The following is a 19,923-nucleotide window of genomic DNA, read 5'->3' on the forward strand; positions in this document are numbered from 1 at the left end:
TTTCATATATTTTGCACATTCTTTTTCAATAAAAATCTAATATGAAATATCCCGTTTTTTCTTTGAACGTTTGCAACAATTCTGCTGTAGAAAGTTTGATTTCAAGAAGTTTAGTCATTTTTCCGTGATTTTTTTACAATTTCTAATGCATTTTAAAATTTCTGAAACAATTAGCGAACTCATTTTTATGATGAAACGTATTTTATCACAATGACAATGTTTTTATGTCCTGTATTCATCCCAGCAAAATATGGTCACATTGTTATATAACCATGATAGACTGATGATCCTGATGTCATTGATATTTTCTAGCCATTTTACAATTTTCTATTAACAAGTATATTTACAAATTTCGAAGAAAGTGATTTTTTTCTAAGTGAAAATTCAATTTTAGAGAAATTTTGAACTTAGACTGGTAAATAGATTCCCCAGAAAGACAGTGAGATACGGATCATGATTACAAGTCAGAGATGTACCAGTATACCGTTAATTGATTGGTAGGTGAGATGCTTTGCGTCATCGCTTCTCGTTGATCAGTTTGATCGTAATTTTAACTAATTAGTAGCTTTCCCTTTTGATTAATGACATCAAGCAAGAAAATGTCCGAAACCTATGGTAAGCCGAACAATTTTGCCAACAAAATGCTCCGTTTCTTTAGAGCTCTCAAATGTTTAAAACCTCATTTTCTCCTCCATACTGTTTTCATTATTTACATTTTTTTGCTGTTTATTCCCCCTCCCTTTATATGATATTTTAAAAAGATGTAAAGACGCGAAAAAATGCTCTTTAAAAAACGTGAGTACGTAAAACTGTAAATATTTTTCTGGTAGGGTGAATAATTTAAATTCACAGACCTAAGTAATAGTATCTCCTTTTACTTTTGCAAATGATAATGAAAAACTTTACCCAAAGAACTGCATAGACAAAGGATTTCAATGAAGTAAGCATTAAAAATAAATTAACTATTAAAGATTTATATAGTATCAAGTGCAGATCCAGAAGGGGAAAGGCGATTTGGCTTCCAAGAGCCAAATAATATGGGTCAAATTTGTTCGTCTCATGAAACACGGATGATCCAATGCATTTACATATAAGTTTATTTTTGGACAAATCACTATAGATCCACCTGCCTCTGTTCCATTTGCAGTTGGAGTTGCCTACTTGCGGCCTATTCGTAGCTAAAGATGTCTACTAGTGGTCCATTTACGGCTAAAGATGCTTACCTGTGGTTCATTCACAGCTAAAGATGTCTGCTTCGGCTTTATTTGCAACTTAAGATGGTTACCTCAAGCCCATTCAAAGCTGAAGATGCCTGCCTTTGTTGCATTTGCAGCTGAAGATGTCTGTCTTTACTTCATTCGTAGCTGAAGATTTCTGCAGAGCTACAAGTAAATGCTTGGTCATCCAGGACAAGCTGGTCTTAAATTTTGGCGGTCCCTTCCCCCGTAATGTTAAGGGTTGAAATTCATGTCTCCATTGGTCTTGTGCCCAGACGTGTCTACTTCTCCCATTGTTGCCACTCTGGATGGCTGTCTCTGCTTTATTCATAGATGAAGATGCTAACCTCGACTTTATTCATAGCTGAAGATGTCAGCTTTGGCTTCATCTTCAGCTGAAGATACCTATCTCCACTCCATTTGCAGCTGACGATGTCTGCCTTCGAAGCTGAAGACGTCCGCCTAAGCTTCATTTGCAGCTTGAGATGCCTGCAGGGGCCACAACTAAATCCTTGATCACACTATGCATGCACACATTTTGGCATTCCTAGTTATGTTGAAGGGAAGGTTTAGTGGGGAAATTTGTGCCTCCATTAGTTGAGCGCTCAGGGCACCACAACTTGCAGCCCTGGATGTCTGCCTCTGTTTCATTTAGAGCTGGAGGCAGAGGTGTACATGGAGATGTGTGAGTGCTCAGGGGATCCCTTTCCCCACGCTGAAAAAATTAGAGGGAAAACGTTTCGGTGAAAAATTTAAATATCAAAAGAAAATAGTTTATATAGTTTATGTAATATTTTAAGCAATTTTGGTTAATTTTAAATGCTTTTTGAAGGTTGTAAATTTTTGTGCTCCTCAAGCCTTTTGTGGCGTCTCCAAAGGTCAATCCTGTATACGACCTCAGTTTCATTCACAGCTGAAGATACCTGCCTCCACTCCATTTGAAGCTGAATACCAGCCCAATCCTTGTCAGGATCCAAGGATTGCATCAAACTGCACTGAAACAATATTCTCTTGCTACAAGGTGCTCCAAATCCCTGCACATTTGCGGCAATTCCAGTTTGTGGTTTGGGTTGTTTTGAAATTGCAGGCAAGTTTTCTGATTCCAACAGCAGGGGCAGATCCAGAAGGGTGCGATCGTCCCTCCCCAAGAGCGGAATGAGAAAAATTAACTTGTAAAATATGGAACAATCAAATTAACTTACATTAAATAGATTGTGAATCCACATCTGCCCAACAGTCTGTGACAATTAGAGTGTGAAAATAAGCGCTTCCAAAAATCTCCTTGCAGTGTACAATACGCCATCTACTCGTTTCAACCCCACCCTACACAAGTAAATGGTGTTCTGGCTAGTTCCAGAGCACTTACGGTCACTTGAGTGGTGCATCTGGAAGTTACATTTCCAGATAACTTAATGGACCCACACACAGTTCCATTGGTGGCCTGTGGTACTGTTCCACACCACGCAAGTGGCCCACAATGCATTTCCAGAGCACTTGGGTGGCTCGCAACTTATTTTGAAATAGGTGAAGTGGCCCTCTTTCTCCCAAAGGTTGGACACCCTTACTGTAAAGAAATATTTACTGCAGAATATTTTCAGGCAGCTGAGAGCAATTCGAAATATTCTACTTTGAAGCTCCTAACCAAATCATGGCCTGCTGCTCTCTCAGTGAAGAGATGTAAGAAGGTGGAGTTGAAGTCTTAGGGCCTATATTGGAAACTGTATTTATGTGTTGCGAACCTAACACAAAGTTTGTTTCTTTGTAAAGCTTGTTATGTGTAGTGCTGTCATCAGTTTTTTTCTAACTATTAGTAAAGCATAATGATTGATTATTTGTATCGTTGTACTCCTGTTGCTCTCTGCAGCGAGACGTTTCAATAGAGAGATAGTCTTTTGCATTCTCGACTCGAATTTGGGAACCACAGAAAAACTTCAGCTGACCTCCACTATGGTGTTAGTGGGGTTCCTGGTCCTCGTGATGTGAGTCTGTCATTATGACTTCTCGACTATCACTGTGGCTAGTAGCCACACTGATGTAGATTTAAAAAATTTCGTGTTGTCTTCAGGTTCCAGTTTCATTGCACATAAAATATTTTAGGTACCAATTTTCATTTTCTTTATGTGAAACTTCCTTAGGCAGGATAGTGAATTTTCAGATTGACGTCAGAAAAAGTGAAACGGAGGAATGAAAATGAAGTAACCTTGCCTTTTTCTCAATGCCAAATTTAAATGAAGAAATGGAAATAACATAAGCTTTTCTTTTTTCCTGTAAAAACTGTTGTCTGAGCTATTTTGCGAATGAAGATAGTTTATTACATTTCCTCTCTTATCCCCCCCCCCTTTCCAGTGATGGCGCTGGAATCGTAGAGCGTCCTCCTTTAGAGATGGTAGATGGGTGATGCACACAGTTTGGAAGAAAAGAAAACTGGGTTAGGGTGGAGTGGGAAGGAGTGTGTTCTCCTACGCTTTGATATCTTAAGATAAGTAAAATATAGAGGTCAGGGGTGATGTAAATCTATTCATGTAAAATCTGACATAAACAACGTATACGCTTCACTTCTATTGTGTGAGATTCTCATGTATTTTTTAATTCCCATGGCGAGCTGGCACTTGTCGAGCCCTGTATTAGTTAATGATTAAAAAATATTTTATGCGTATCAATACACCTTTTAAGATGGTACCTTTCACATTTTTTTTTCCTTTCATTTTTTGCGTGTAGATTTCTTGTTTAAGTTTCTTGTGATTGGGAGCGCAGGTACCGGGAAGTCATGCCTTCTTCACCAGTTCATTGAAAACAAGTGTAAGTGTAAAATATTTATTTTATTTTTATAGACTGAGATTTTTATAACAATTTAGTTTTTTTTATCAGTTTCGACCACACACACTGCAAGATGGCAGCTGCTACGTTATGGGAGCAACTTTGCTTAGAGATGGAAAGGATTTGAAGAAGCTGGTTAAGAATAAAAAGGCACATATTTTTGCCATAGGAAAAGTGTTATTTGAAAGATGGTCCTAATGTTCTTGAATTAATTTGCCCTTAGCTGGATGTTTTTATTATTATCTGAAGCAGTGTTTTTCAACCCGTGGTCAGCGGACCCAACAGGGTACATGAATACTTCATAAGAGGTCAGTGGGAACATTCCATGTGCCTGAGTGGTGCAATGGTAAGATGCTCATCTTTCACTATGAAGGTTACCATCAAGTTCCCGTGTTCGAATTCGGGCATAGAACGTCAGAAACAAGTTCTTTACCTACAGAGTCTGGGTGACCACTGATAGATGGCACCTTCATTTCCCACCTAACTCCACTGGTCGGAAATTGCCATGTGGAGATATATGACCAGAGTTGGTATGTGGTAGAAAGTAGCGGAAACATTGCCATTCATTATCATTGCATGGATGACACATTTCTTGCTGGGAAGTTATAATTTATTCTAGTCTTTTTATATATATACATAAATTATAAAAAAAAAGTATTTTTGATTTCGTGGGAGGGTGGTGTTGAAATTGGTTTTCTGACAGTCATGATGCAGGTGGTCCCTGGAGCATTGACTTTCACGACAGGGATCCGTAAAGTCAAAAATGTTGGGAAACACTGATCTGAAATATATCTAATTCTTGTGTATACATCATATTTCTTGGCATTATCTGGCATGCTGGTAAATTCAAATCGCAGCTTTCTTATAATACTTTAATATCTGGATTCCAGATAATTCTTAACTCCCAGCATGGCCCAGCACACACAGGTATAGGGCTTATATCCCGGAAGGGACACAGCCCTGTCTGGTTTGATAGATAATTCTTTAGAATCTCTATGCAGAAAAATGTGCAAAATACAGTATGTGTATTTCACATTTGGTTGACAATAATTGAATTAAATTGGTAGGTAAATTCTTGATTTGGGTGCCATGCCAAAAACTGACCAGATTCCAACATTCAAATGCCCTCCACCCCGAGTTTTATGGCATGCCAGCTAATGTTGGGGAATATATGGTATAGAATTTCAAAACAAAAATTATTGCATAATAAATTTATTGTAAATAAAACTCAAATTTTTGGTAAATTCTTCAGTGACTTTAAAAGAAAAAAATTTAGTTTAAGAAAATGTTCTTCCTCCTTTTCTAAATATTTCAACATTTTCATAGACGATATAATATATAATTTGATATTTTTTTAGTTAAAGCAGATTCAAATCACACTATTGGAGTTGAATTTGGATCGAAAATAGTGAATATTGGTGGGAAATCTGTGAAGTTACAGATATGGGACACAGCTGGTCAGGAAAGGTTCAGGTGAGTATATATATATATATATAGATATATATCTTCTTCTTCCCCCCCCCCCACACACACACACAGACATACATGCTAGAAATGTGAATGTGCAAATTTTAACTTTTTTATCAGCTGATCGAATCCCTTAATAGCTACTTAAGTTTTGTTAGAAACATGAATATGTATCCCTATTGAAACACGTTACAAAACATTAGAGGAAAATAATTTCTATATAGAGGTAGAGTAAACATTCTAATGTCATTTTCTCCAGGTCTTTTTTTTAAAGAATTTGGACATGCATGCTTCTGTTGTGGGGGAATGATATTTTGACCCATGTATGAATATAATCCTCAAAGATACAGGGCTTGGACAAAATAATGTGAACACCTGTGCAAAAAACAACACTCGAGGCAACCTGTCGTATACGCCCGCCCTCTAGTATGGAAGAGTTCCACGTAGTGGGCGATAATGTGCACACATCAGTCTAGTCGTAGCAGTGATAGCGTTCAGATGCGATGTATATTAGGGCATTAAATTTACATAATGGCTGACCTCAGATTTCGAAAGAGGCATGATTGTTGGAGCCCGTTTTGCCATTGCCACAGTAATGAAAACGGCCACCCTTGTTGGTGTCGGGAGAAGTACTGTGTGCGATGGTAATGACTAGAGCCCGGATTATATGCACTAAAAAAGTGGCAAAATATGCTCTAAAAATATGCAAATATGCACTTTAAAATGTAAAAATATGCACTTTAAAATGTAAAAATATGCACTTATAAATGTAAAAATATGCACTTATAAATGTAAAAATATGCACTTATAAAAGCAAAAATAACATTTAAAATACAAAATGTGTAATTAAAAGGCTAAAATATGCACTGAAAATTCCAAAATATACATTAAACACCAGAATACGCATCAGAAATCTTGAAAAAGTAAAAAATTTCAAAATTTGAATAGTTGCTCAATAATGAAAATAAAAGTAGGAAAAGAGTTTCGACACCATTTCTAAAAAAAAAATTAACACTTTGACATATCTCTAGAAATAGCCTTACAATAAAACAATTAGTATTCGTAAAATACTTTATAAATATGTATTAATTCACTAAATTTCACCTGCGGGGAAAAATCGATGTTATGAAAATATTATGAACATAATTTATTTGGAAAATTATAAAAAAAAACTGAGTGAGCTTATTTATAATAGTAGTCCCAGCAGAGAATATTCTCGAATATTCTCCGAAAGATTATTTTCGAGAGATTTACATCTCTACCCAAAATATTGTGAAATGTGACCAATATATAATGTTTCTTCTTCAGTAGCAAAAGACATTGTTGTGCACATGTATAATGCTCACCAAAATGAAGGGGCTAATTGAGATGTCACAAGTGGTCCTTGGTTTTATATATTCCCCCAAACAATATTTATATTTTCATTTAATCCACCAGAGCGAGTAGACTCAACCGAGTAAAGCAGTTGTTGGCTTTGGGCTCAGAAATGAAAATGCCAACAATCTCATTTGCTCACGTACAAGATATTAAGTGAGAATACTTGCTCCGGTAGACATTTTATATTATACAGTGAGAATTCTTATGTTTCTATGCATATAATATTATTTGCGTTAGAGAACAGATGGTATGGCATGGGCCTATGAAATCCCGGAACATTCTCCAACCCTATCTCATCTGTTGTCACCACAAAATCTATTGATTGCTACTGTATCAATTGCCCAGGGAAATATATTGTTATATATTTCGTTTGTATTCTTTTTATTTTTTATTTTGCTTAATGTGTTAGACTATGTCGGGGCCGAAATAGCTTTTCATTGGGGGAGCAAATGCGTAGAAGAAACGATTTTATTTACGTAATACACAAGCGAGACATCCGTACACGTAGGCATCGAACGAACATATACATACAAGGGAAAAGAAGACAAGCGAAAAGTCATGTAACGGATCAGTTTCGCCATCTGGAGGTGACCAGAGGGATTACAAACGTAAGCTCGTACTATTCCCAACAGACTATGCCACGAAGCTGGGCTGGAACAGGTCGTATCAGTTTTAACCAGGGGTGGTTTAAACTGGCCTGGTTGTTTTGTTTTAGCTTGTTATTTGTTTCAGCCACTTCAAGTGGTCGAAACTCAAAACTTAAAACTTTTCCCCATTAATTCTTAAAAAGTAGCTACATGCTACTGCCTTAGTAACTCAATTAAATTAATGACTGAAGAAATGAAGTATGTATATTTCAATTATGGTTTAGAGATATTTAACACATTTATAACAGTGAGGGTTGACATTTTGACTAGTACACTGCTGAAAGTGATTTTAGCCGTTCAGTCAAACTGGTCTAATAGCCTAGTCAAACCTGGTAACTGATCTTGATGTCTATGATCTTGAGATTTATGAAAATCTTGAAACTGATTTAATAATAATTTTAAATGTTTCTATTTTTATTTTATTAAAGTAATCAATAACTAGTATTATATGATAATCAAGTAAATTTGAATAGGCTAGTAGTTGTAAAACCTGCTGTCAAAGCTGCAACTAAAAGCAAAAATGTGCTCTATCACCATGGGCCAGAGTTTATGTTGATGACCCCCATAATTTTGAACGGAAGAACAAACTTTGTGCCCTTCCTGGTCCAGTGCCGGTATTAAGAACCCCCCTCCCCACTAGTTGTGGCTTTGTCTGCTGTGAGAAGAGTGTGGAATGATATGATAATATGGCAGCTCTAGGAAAAACTAGTTGTTAAAAACTAATAATGGAAAAATCGGTTAGTTTGGAGTTGTCTGTAGCAATAGAAACCACTCAAAATGGTGAAAACTGATATCAACCAGGATGGTTAAAGCAGGTTTTTTGCATGGTTAGAAGCACGATTGGTCAAAGTGAATGCAACCCTGTTTTTAAAAAAAATATATCTGATGCTGGTTATGAGTGAAAACTGATATAAATTTTAAATTTAATATGAAAGAACAGAAAACTATTACCATGCATCAGTTCAAGACCAATCCAATAGTTTTGACCAGTTCTGACCACTTTTGGCCTATGGCCTGGTCTAAATCAATTTTGATTGGCTAAAATTAAACCCTGACTGGAAGAGATCTCAGCAATGAGATAAGTCCGGTGGCAGAATTTTGGTATTCATTCATTCAGTAACAAAAAAAAAAAACATTGCAGAGGTTGCTCGTTTGTCGAGATGCTATGCCAAGTTTTGACTTGCAGAAAACAGAAAAATTTAGTTTAAAAAGTTATTTACTGCCATAAAAAATCATTGTCACAAGAAAAGTATTTTTTTGAATGGATATTTTCACTACTATAGTAATTTGAAAGAATATTGTTGATGATAACAATTTAATGATTAATAGTAAAAAATTTACAGTTTATCCAGACTTTCTTTGAAATTGAAATATTTTGATGTTTCCTTTTCAAATTATGATCAGAATATTCTTCTACAGGTCTGTTACTAGAAGTTACTATAGAGGAGCCGCTGGGGCCTTACTAGTATACGATATTACTAGGTAATGTGTATCATGAATCTCATCATTATTTATATGGAATTGGGAAAGAATGATTTTTTAATAATGCCTTGAAACTAATTTTTTTTATTGATATCTTCTATTATATGATGTTGAATGAATTATTCCGTAAATGTTTTTTTAGCCGCGAGTCCTACAATTGTCTAGCTAACTGGCTTGTCGATGCTCGAACCTTGGCGAGTCCCAACATTGCTGTATTACTGGTTGGTAACAAAAAAGATTTGGAGGAGGATAGAGAAGTTACATTCCTGGAAGCAAGCAGGTTTGCACAAGAAAATGGTGAATGAGATTTTTATGTTGCTTTGTGAAGATTTTAACTTCGTATAAAAGTTTTTCTCTCTCAGTATTTACTACTGAAATTGAATTTTTAACAAATGGGTTTTATGAGTTTGGATTTCATGTGTGTTTTTTTTTAATTTAAACTCATTGTTAACTGTTGATGTGGAAAGAGTTTTTCCATTTGTGCATTGATAACACTGTGACACAATTTTTTTTATTCCTGAGGCAGAAAATAGGAATTTGGTGTTTTAAATTTTGCTTTTGAAATCGGAGAACAAATTTTTGTTAGTTTCCAGGTCAAATATCTACATAGTTGGATCACATAAGTTGTAAGTATCACAAAATTAATATGCGAGAAATAAAAGTTTTTCTCCAAAGTATTGAGTTATTCAACTTGAAAAATCATGGATACCCGAGGTTATACATATTTAATTGAAACTAAAATGGGATATACAGCCAATTAGTGTTTATGAAAAAGGTAAAAAAAAGTTAAAACCAGCTAATTTGAGTCTGAAAACTGAATATATATGCATTCAACTGTATAATTGCAGCCTCTCCTTGTTTAGCATTGTTTCACATGGTGTTATATAATATTGATTGCTCTTGGAAGATTTCCACCCCACCTCTGTGTAAGTATTTCATGGAGAATGTCCAAAAGGAATGAGAATTCCATGATACTAATGTGATACAAAAATAGATGAGAATAGTTGGTTAAACATGAAAATAGCCTATATTGATCAGCAAGAAGAGGGCCATTTGGCTGTGATAGTTGTTTCACTTCCATAAAAATTATAGAAAATACATAAATTTTTGAAATCTATTTATAAAATGTGCAGTAGAACCTCAACTTAACGTGTGGATAACTTCACAGTCGACATTTATGATTCTCACGGTTGGCGTAATACTAAATTCACTAGGGAGAAACCTCTATAACTTGACACAAGATGGCTAAACCCTGTTTAAGTTGACTGCAATTTGTATTAAATGAATGAACGCCAGGGTCTCTGCCACCGGACTTATCCCGTTGCCGAGATCTCTTCCAGTCCAGCTTCGTGGCAGAGTCTGGAACAAAGTGAGTGCACCTAACAGTGAGTGTGTATGATATTTCAGTGCTGCCATCTATACTTCAAATTGTGAATGAAGTGTAATGATTGAATATTTGTAACGTTGTAGGCCTGTTGCTCTCTGTGGCGAGACTTTTTTACGGGGAGATCGGCTCGCATTCGCGCCTTGAAGTTGGGAACCACAGAAAACCAACTTCAGCCGACCACCACTGTTTCACCGGTGGGATTCGAACCCGGATCCTCGCGATGCGAGTCTGTCACTATGAGCACTCGACCACCACAGCGGCTGCAATTTGTGCTGTATTATTGCAACAAATTTTTTCAAAATCGTCTGTGGTTTGGCCCATTAATATATTTTCATGATATTTCTCTCGCACATTTAAAAAATTCTTAGTTTCATTGTTTTTTGTCGGTCAAAAATACTTCCTTATACCTTAGGGGTAGGGTCACTTTCCATTTTTTGGTGGAAGTGAAAACTTGACCTATGGACAACCAAAGTACAGATAAGTGGGGATGATATCTGAAATTTTTGAGCGAAAGATGGTTGAAAAAGCTAGATTGAAATTTTTAAGTTAAAAAAATTAGTTTTCCTAATATTCAGCAATTTCACTGCTCATTAACATATAACAGATATTTCGATATAGTTATGTTTTTTCACTGTAATTCAAGATTATTGCAGATAGATTTTTTTTCTTTTGTTAATTTATAGATGATGGAATAGAATTGTTCAACTATATATAAGTGCATGCACATGACATGAATTATGTTTAAAAAATTTCTGTGGGTGAGGTCAAATGAAACCTTGCTAACATGACACCCTTTCAAGTCGACATGTTTATCGACACTTTTGGGGTGGAGTTATCAAGGTTTTCACTGTAAATATTTTTTAAATATAAAAAAGAAGATGGTGTGTGTGTGTGTGAAGTTTTTTGATTTCAGGCCATTCAAAAGTCTATATGTAAAAATTGTTTTTTACTCTGGGCACCCACTTGTCCTACTTTTTTTACAGAGTCCTGTAACCATAACTCATGTAACTTTTTTTAAGTGAAGGAAATCACCTGAATATGTAGTGAAAGTATTACAGCTAAAATTCCCTTTTTATTTTATTTTTCTTATTCCACTTCCTCCTTTCATGTTTTGCAGCTCTAAAATTTTCATTCTTTTTGCAAAAAATCCAGCATACTGTTTCAAATGATAAATAGGAGATGGTTTGATGTTTGCCTTAAAGATGGTTCATTATGATTTCTAAAAAAAATATTTTTTCCCCCAATGTCAGAGCTAATGTTCCTGGAGACGAGTGCATTGACTGGTGAGAATGTAGAAGAAGCATTCCTGAAATGTTCAAAAACAATTTTGGCTAAAATTGAATCCGGTGAGTTTAGTTTCTCCATACCTATAAGTATTTAAAATTACTGTAATTTTTTCTGTTAGTATTCCACCAAGTCTCCCAGATCCAATTTATTTTGAAAGGGAAAAAGTCCTATAATTTGTAATAGCAAATAACTTGTGAATGAAGTATTGCAATGTGAATGTCCCAGGTCATAATATGATGTGTAAAAGTTGTGTCCAATTGAATCACTAAATGTAAAAAGGGGTCATGTAACATTTTTTCAATTTTTGTTTTGATGAATTCGTGTAATAGAAATGACAATGCATTGTTTTCTGGTAAAATGGGTAAAGTCTCTCTACTAGATGTTGAGGAAAAACGAATATTAAAAGTAGAAAAGGTGTCTAGTCCAGGACATGACCTCTTTTTACACTTAGTTCTCAAAAATGCTAATAGGTGGCAGCAGGGTTTTCCATTGAGTTACCTTCATAAGGTTTTCTTCTTTTACATTGCATTTGTTTCGTTGTTTGTTGACCAAGGGTGGTTGTTATTTGACATTATTAATAAAACATAGTCGTTAGTGAACCATGGAAGTAACGTCAGACTGTTAAGACACTTCTTTGTGTCAGGAGGCAAACGTCTCGACTAAGCAAAGGAAACGAGGAGTGAGAAATACCTCAGAAAAAGTTTACCCTGTGATAAGAATTTCGCCCTGATAAAAAGACTTATCAAGAAGAATGAGAGATTGTACACAGTGGACCAAATGTGGATTTGATCAACCAGAATGCATCAAAGTTTACTGTAGTAAAACTTGAAATTACTATTACATTATCGATTTCAAGACGTGGTGGCCTAATCTGTACAAGAAGAAAGTCTTAAGTTTGGAAAGTTGGGGAAAAAATGTCCCAAAAGAACAAAAGGTTATTTATTGCCAAATACCATCACTTTTTTCTTCATAAAGATTCATCCCATACAGTGGAATGTACACAATACATCAAAGGTATTAGCTCACAAATCTTCCCACTAAGAAAACCTAGTGTACCACTAATAATACCCCAAAACAAGTCTTTTTCATCGACAAAACTTCCAACAACCAAAAAAAAAAAAAAAATGATGGACGACTTGAATAAAACAGAAAAGTACATCCCAATGGAGTATAAAGATTTTTGGGACCAGATTTTTAGTGTACCAACCATTATCTCATTAGAAAGACAACTGGAGGAGACTTCATTGGGGAATTAGGGCTCTAAAATGTGTAATTGTAAAAAGGGTGTTTCACACATGTCCATATCAGACTTTACACTCTCGTGGCTATTCTTAAGCTATTAAAATTTAAAATCTTCTCTCAGGGCTTTATTAAATGCATTCCACAGACACTACAATCAATTTTTTTACTCAAAACAAATTGGAGAAGATAAACGTTTTTTGCCTCTCCTGAAAACTTGAGAAAATGAGACATGACCCCTTTTTACATTTAGCGATTCAATTATTGTCCAGTGAGTTCGAGTTCCCTCTCAAAAATTTTGGAAATTATTACATAATCAGCATGGGTTCAAGAAGGGAAAGTCATGTGTGACTAACCTTCTTTGCTTCTATGATCAGGTGGCAAGGGCTTTGGTTAAGGGCAAAAATGTAGATGTTGTTTACCTTGATTTCCAGAAGGCATTCGATCAGGTCCAACATGGTAAACTGTTGAAGCATTTACACGAGATTGGGGGCAACTTGCTGAATTGGATAGAATCAAGGTTAAGAGATAGGTCACAGTGAGTTATGGTGAACGGGGAAGTCTCTGGTTGGACAGACGTCACCATTGGAGTTCCTCAAGGAAGTGCCCTTGGCCCCATACTTTTTCACATTTTATTGATAAACTCAATCAGGGTATCGATGGGATTGCTAGCATATTTGCAGATGACGTGAAGCTAATGAGAGTAATCAGGAATCAAAGCAATAGAGATTGCTTCAGACCAACTTAAACAGGATTGTAGCTGGGTGAATGAATGGAGCATGATGTTTAGCATTGACAAGTGCATAGTCGCTCATTTTGGTTCGAACAACCCACAGTTCTCTTACGAATTGAATGGTGTCGCTATCCCGAATGTAACTAGGGTCACCGATTTGGGAATTCTCATTGACGAGTAGCAGATTTCTGTAATTGATACTGTAGATTTCTATTTTTGAAAAAAGTAATCAGTTCATAGTTATACAATAAAGCTTCATGATGAGGGGGAGAGGAGAAAAAACAGAATTGGATTGAATTTATTCCACTGGTGTTTGGACGAAATATTTGATGTGATCACAAAGGGATTATTTAATCAACCCCTTGACTTTTCCAGTGTGTGTTTTTGTAAAAATAATTGGGTAATTTTCATTCATAAATCAAAAGTTTTCCAATAAAAGTATGATACCCTGTCCTGTGTGTGGTAAAAGGGAACTTAAATGCTATTATTTATGGTCATAGTGAAATGTACCCAATTTGTTAAGTGATCTTACCTGACTTTAAACTCAGATTCAAAATTTATATTTAATTGAATAATTTATTGATAAGATGTTGAATTATATCATGTCTCACTTATGCATAGTGTAATTCTGAATTGAAATTGTTTATCCTTTGCATGCATTAACAATTATATGAAAATTCACAATTTTTAATATTTCCAGGTGAGCTCGACCCAGAAAGGATTGGGTCTGGTATTCAATATGGTGATGCTTCTCTTCGAAGGTTGAATCGTCACCAGCAAAGGCAACAACGCCCTTTGGATTGCCAGTGCTGAGAACAGCCCATCTAAGCATTATATATGTATCTAAGGTCAGATATTTGTACAAATGGAATGCAGATACGACTGTGGTATAAGCATAATTTTTTTAAATAAACATATATATGAAAGTGTATCTGTGGTGGAAAACTAGGCATCGAGATGCACTAGTCTAGCTTGAGCACATGCTTCCAATATTAGGGTGTGTTTCAACATTAAAAAAATAAGAACTTATAGTCGTTGTGGCTGCTTGAGATTTTATTGATGACATTACTTGGTGTTGAAATTGTGCATTATATATATATATTTCTGTGTGTATGTATATTATGATCATTCTTTCAAGTTTTAACAGATTTATGTGGAAAAATTTATTCTCAGAATTTTTTTACAAGTTGTTATAGATTCTGGTGGTTTTGGCAGGATTTCGGGGTTTGAAGTTTGGTTTTTAATTTATGCATTTTCTTTTGCTGCATTTGCTTCTTTTATAAGTTTGCTTTGAAAAAAAAGGTGTTCATGTATGTTGAAGTTTTATAGTATTCACAATTCATATGAATTGTAAAAGAATTGATGCATCTTCCAATCTATGTTTCTGAACTTTGTTTATACAGTAGAACCTCTCATCTTGAAAGTGCTGAGAGCAAAAAAATGTATTTACATATTTAAATTATACACACAAAAATTCAAAATGGAAGTTTTTGCCTTGAAACAAGTATGATTGAATGAAAAAAATTTCGAATGAGGAAATTGAAATCTGTCTTTCTGTTATCTCTTATGTTGTACAAACAATGCTCAGAGTCCAAATTTTATTCTGTTGAAATAAACATAAGTTTAGACTGATTTATATATATATATATATATATATATATATATATTATTTATTTTCTGTTTCATCAACCATAGTTATGATAGCCTTTGATAATCCATGGTCTATTTCAGGGCAGTCATTTAAACTTTTTCCAGGAAGGGGGGGGGGGCAAAGCACATGTACTCAATGTATGTGTATATATATATACCATTTTTAATGTATTTTCAAAAGCCGGGGGGGATGGCCCCCTCCAGTGCCCCCACCCCTAAATGACGGGCCTGGTCTATTTTCTCTATTAGGTCTAGAAAAGGGGCCAGGGTTTAATGTTGACATGTTAAGCCTTACTTTACTGAATCTTCTTTATTTTTGTCTCCAGAGTCTTTCTCTGCTGTGTATTCGGTATTGATCAAAGTGATACAAATTTGTCATGAACTGTCTCATTAACTGAAAAAAATTTTAATATTCAAGTGTATTTTTGATAATCACCTAGTTTTCTGAAGTCTTAGTTGGAAAAAATAGTTAGAATCTGTCTTCTATAAGACCAGATTCTTTATTGCTGAGATCTATTCTAAACTCAGATTCTGGAAGGATATTTTGAATTGTCAGTCAGCTGACTCTTGACTTTGTCTCTGTGTGATCGTATGGTCATCAGGATGAACTTGCATCACAAGGGTCTAGATTTGAACCTCCCATACAGAGCTGGTCAGCTGAAATTCACCTTCTGTAGCTTTTTATTTTGAGGCGCAAATGTCATTCTGTCTCTTATTTCAGAGAGACCTTTTCACAGATAGCAGACAAAAAGTCAACATCATTCTTATATAATATATAAGTAAGGAAATTCAAGTGCGTCTCATTTTCACTTCCAATAACAAAAGATGGAATGGCAGCACTTCTCTCAAACACAAAACACTGATGTCAATAACTTTGATGTCATATATACATTAGGACCCCACATGCAACACATTCCAGCATGCACAAATTCATTAGAAGTAGTAGTTGACTGAATTTTTTTTTTGCCACACTGAACAAGCCATTGAATGAAATAATGGGTGAATCATTCTCTATTCATTGATATTCCTAACAGGTCATTCTACCAGTTAATGTTATATCTGACTTTGATAATGCCCTGTGCACGTGCTGTACTGCATTGAGCCATGATGTCACATTTGATGACACTGTCGAAATTTATGAACTTTGGATGGATATTGCTGTTATGAAGTGAACATATATAGTTTTTTAAATTTTCCGAAGTTATAAAAAAAAAAATTTAGTTTATATATATATATATTTATATATTTTCTCAGTATTTCATTTCACTATCATAATTTGTCCTTCAAGATAAATTTTTGATGAAACTGCTTAGACACTGAGTTGAAAATGTATTAATTTAGTAAAAGGATATATTGAAATTTTCTTCAACATATGGAGTTTTTTAGTAGAGGTCCTGCTGTATTCTGTGAGTGAAGATAATAAGAAAATGTTTGAGTCTGTGATTTCATTTGTTTGGAAGTGTATTACTGAATTATTTAAATATTCAATTCTCTCTCTGGCTATATGTAAAACTTGTTCATGCAAATTAAAATTCATAATCAGTCTAAGAAATCATGGTGAAAAAGTTTAATTCAGTGGAATATAATGTATTTAGAAGTTATGGACCTTTTTTTAATCAGCAGATTTATCTTCAGGAATATGCTGATCAACGAAGTCAAATATTTTGTGCTTGTTTGTGTATTTTTTGTTTTATAGATGTGTTGTGAGTTTTGCATTTTTTATATTCCAGAATGCTTTTATATTCCCATCAAACTTGCAAACAAGAACTGAGTTTATAATTTGTTTAAGACATGATAATTTATTAATGCATCATGTGTTATTTTGTGAATGTTTTACGCTCAATATTCTTATGTTCTTTGTGTTCAGAGAAAGTAAATGCTTCAAATACGGTCATAGAAGCTTTGTTTGAGAATGTATTAAACAAATGTATTGCATTTTCTTGGCTTTTAAGAATTTTTTTTAACATATATGGGGAGTGTTCAGAAAGTAAAGATACAGCAGCTAGTATTTATTTAAAATATTTTATTTGACGAAACTTCTACTGCAAATGATTCTGTAGTCCATGTATTATTTTTCTTTGTAATTGTTAGCATTTACATTTACGCATGTTAACATTTATGCAGTCTGACGAGGAAAGGGTCCCAATGTGTTATCCTCAAAAAATTATGAAAAAATTTCAAGTACATTCATCTCTCCCAGAAACAAAAACAAAAAAATTAGCAGCCCAATGCAATTATTAAAGGCAAAAAATTATTAAAAATGGCAACAGTTGGCTACTCATTGCCTCTTGCGCTATCTATAAAAACTTCATTTTATTTCTCATTGTGCTAGAAACTCTCTCTCTATAGTCTTTCTTTTTCCCCCCTTTTTCTTTTGTCTTTGCTGTACTTGAATGACGTCACTCTTGGGTTATGAGATTTTTAAATTCATTCGTGGCCTTTATTGACGTTCAAAATATTAGTATTTACTTTTTTTTGGAGTGACCTTTAATAATTCGGCTGGATTTTTAAAATATTTTTGTGCATATTTTAAATGAGTAGAATCAGTGGGGTAATTTTTTCAAAACTTTTTTTGAAGACATCACCTCGGGACCCTTTCCTAGTTTCACATGTGGAAACCTTCCACATTTTAACTTTATTTCTTATTGTGTCATTATCATGGATGTCTTTTTCTCCCTAGACTTCTCTCTAGAAAAAGAAACAGGCAGAAGTCTCTATAGGCAAAAGATTCAGATTGTGCTGTGAATGTCCGAAACTTAACACTTGAATGTGTATGAGAAGGGTATTGGTGACATTTGCTGTGTGAGCTGAATAGGCGAACATCAGTTGTCAACATTCCCCTTTGTTTTTTCTTTTGTGAACAGAAATGCAATGAAAATGCACCAGGTTAGAGGACTGCATTTGTAGCATGCTCTGTTTGGTCTTCATTTTTTTGTATAATACAGTGACTGCATTTTCTTTCTATTTTCTATTCAGGTTTTTTCCTTTTTACAATTTTTTTACCACTCACTCTTCCTGTCTTCCGGTGTGTCCAGTTCACTGCATATTTAGGATTGTGTACTTTCCCATTTCAATTTTGATCAATGTTCTTTCTAATTTTTAATTTTAATTTTTTTTTTGTATGGCAGTGAACTTTGCTGTTTCTGTGCACAGTATAGCGTAGTCGAGAGGTGTCTTGGACCATTGGCACAGTGCATACTGAATTTGACATTTTATTGAAACCACAAATCTCTGCTACACCTGTTACTAAAGAGCTTGGTGGCCATGCGTAGAAGACCCATAATGTACAGGTTGTATATGGTTATTTAATATATGTGTGCTGTCTTGGAGGGAGCATGGGTCTTGGAACATTCTTCTCGTTGCGTTCAACAGTTCTTTTTTGGTCCCTGTCAATGTGCTGTAGCAGTTGTGTTTGATATGGAAGAAAGATAGGAAGCTGGGTGTTTGGTCTTAAAAGTTCAAATCTGTTGTGTTCAGATTGAATCGTTCTATAGTTGAGCTGGTGTTGATCATGTTCAAAGTTTACCTTTTTTCTCAAGTTTTAATCCTATTGAGGAAAATATTTTGATTATTGTTTTTACTTTAATACATATTCTAGTATGTTATAGGGATCAATATATTATTTCCGACTTCTAGGCACAAGTTGTCTTCTATTTGAAAAGAATGCCACTCAGCAAAGAGCAGACAGACCTTCAACACTATGCTCACGAAAAGAAGAAAATTGCCATTGACATTTTCACTTTAAAAATATGGAAGACAGATGGCATACCACCACCAGGAAAAGAAACAATCCTAACTCTGACAAAATATATATATACAGATGCACCCAACAAGTTCCAGCATGTACCAATTCACTAGAAATTTTATTAAAGAATGTTAATGAGGTGCATATAGGTTAAGTAGCAAGTGAGTTTCACTAATTTGGCACATATCAGACCAGGGTTGCGACGGATTCCTGGGAGGTAGTTGAAAAAGCCCATTTAAACAATATGCACTTGTGCTCACAGACATGTAGCAACATATTTTCCTCTTCCATGATCTAAGAAAACCTGCCTAAAATATAAGCTGGACTAGCACGTGGCTAGATAATCGAGAGTCTACTGTAACAGTATATTATAGGCTTCCTTGAACTTTCAAAGGTATGCTTATGATTAGTTTAATTTTTAGCCTAGAATCACGTACGTTGAGATCAGTTTTCATTTGTATACTTCTTCATGAGATTATGTCGCCAGAGAATTCCACCAGATTTTATTTTGAGCAGTTGAAGGAATCTTATGGCTTTTTATTAATACATAATACAATAATGAATTGGAATATATTAACTTTCTATTTCAAATGAGGGCCAAGAAATTTTTTTCGTTATTCCCTATGTGCATTGATTCAACTGAGAAATTTTTATCAATACACAGGGAAAATTTTATATTTTTATTATTGAGATAATTTATTATTTATGTGAATGGACATGTGTTTTACTGACTTATAATTTATGACTATGGAAGATCTCAGTGTTCAAATTGTAATGTGAATGCATGCGTGATAAGCCTTGTACAATTTTCGCACCAAGGGTTGTTATTGCAGCTAAGCCTTCATGTCTATAGATGTATTTTACCCCTTAAAGGT

General features: G+C 34.7%; 1 protein-coding gene across 1 annotated transcript; it reads left to right on the forward strand.

The window, feature by feature from the left end:
- Positions 1-460: 460 nt before the first annotated feature.
- On the forward strand, positions 461-14,946 carry Rab4 (RAS oncogene family member Rab4). Its single transcript, XM_089254984.1, has 7 exons — positions 461-615; positions 3,936-4,016; positions 5,393-5,507; positions 8,945-9,007; positions 9,150-9,304; positions 11,645-11,740; positions 14,354-14,946. The coding sequence occupies exons 1-7, from the start codon at positions 582-584 to the stop codon at positions 14,464-14,466; spliced, it is 657 nt and encodes a 218-aa protein (XP_089111110.1). The 5' UTR covers positions 461-581; the 3' UTR covers positions 14,467-14,946.
- Positions 14,947-19,923: the final 4,977 nt, after the last annotated feature.

The sequence above is a fragment of the Pholcus phalangioides genome, unplaced genomic scaffold (genome assembly GCF_987345545.1).
Source record: "Pholcus phalangioides strain wild (caught in Gottingen) unplaced genomic scaffold, Ppha-v1.0 ptg000042l_1, whole genome shotgun sequence".
Classification (NCBI taxonomy): domain Eukaryota; kingdom Metazoa; phylum Arthropoda; class Arachnida; order Araneae; family Pholcidae; genus Pholcus; species Pholcus phalangioides.

Excerpts from the sequence above, each read along its gene's own strand:
- Rab4 (XM_089254984.1), top strand. The coding sequence starts at position 582 with ATGACATCAAGCAAGAAAATGTCCGAAACCTATG. Across the intron at positions 9,008-9,149 it reads CTAGTATACGATATTACTAG|CCGCGAGTCCTACAATTGTC; the intron begins GTAATGTGTATC and ends ATGTTTTTTTAG. Across the intron at positions 11,741-14,353 it reads TTTGGCTAAAATTGAATCCG|GTGAGCTCGACCCAGAAAGG; the intron begins GTGAGTTTAGTT and ends TAATATTTCCAG.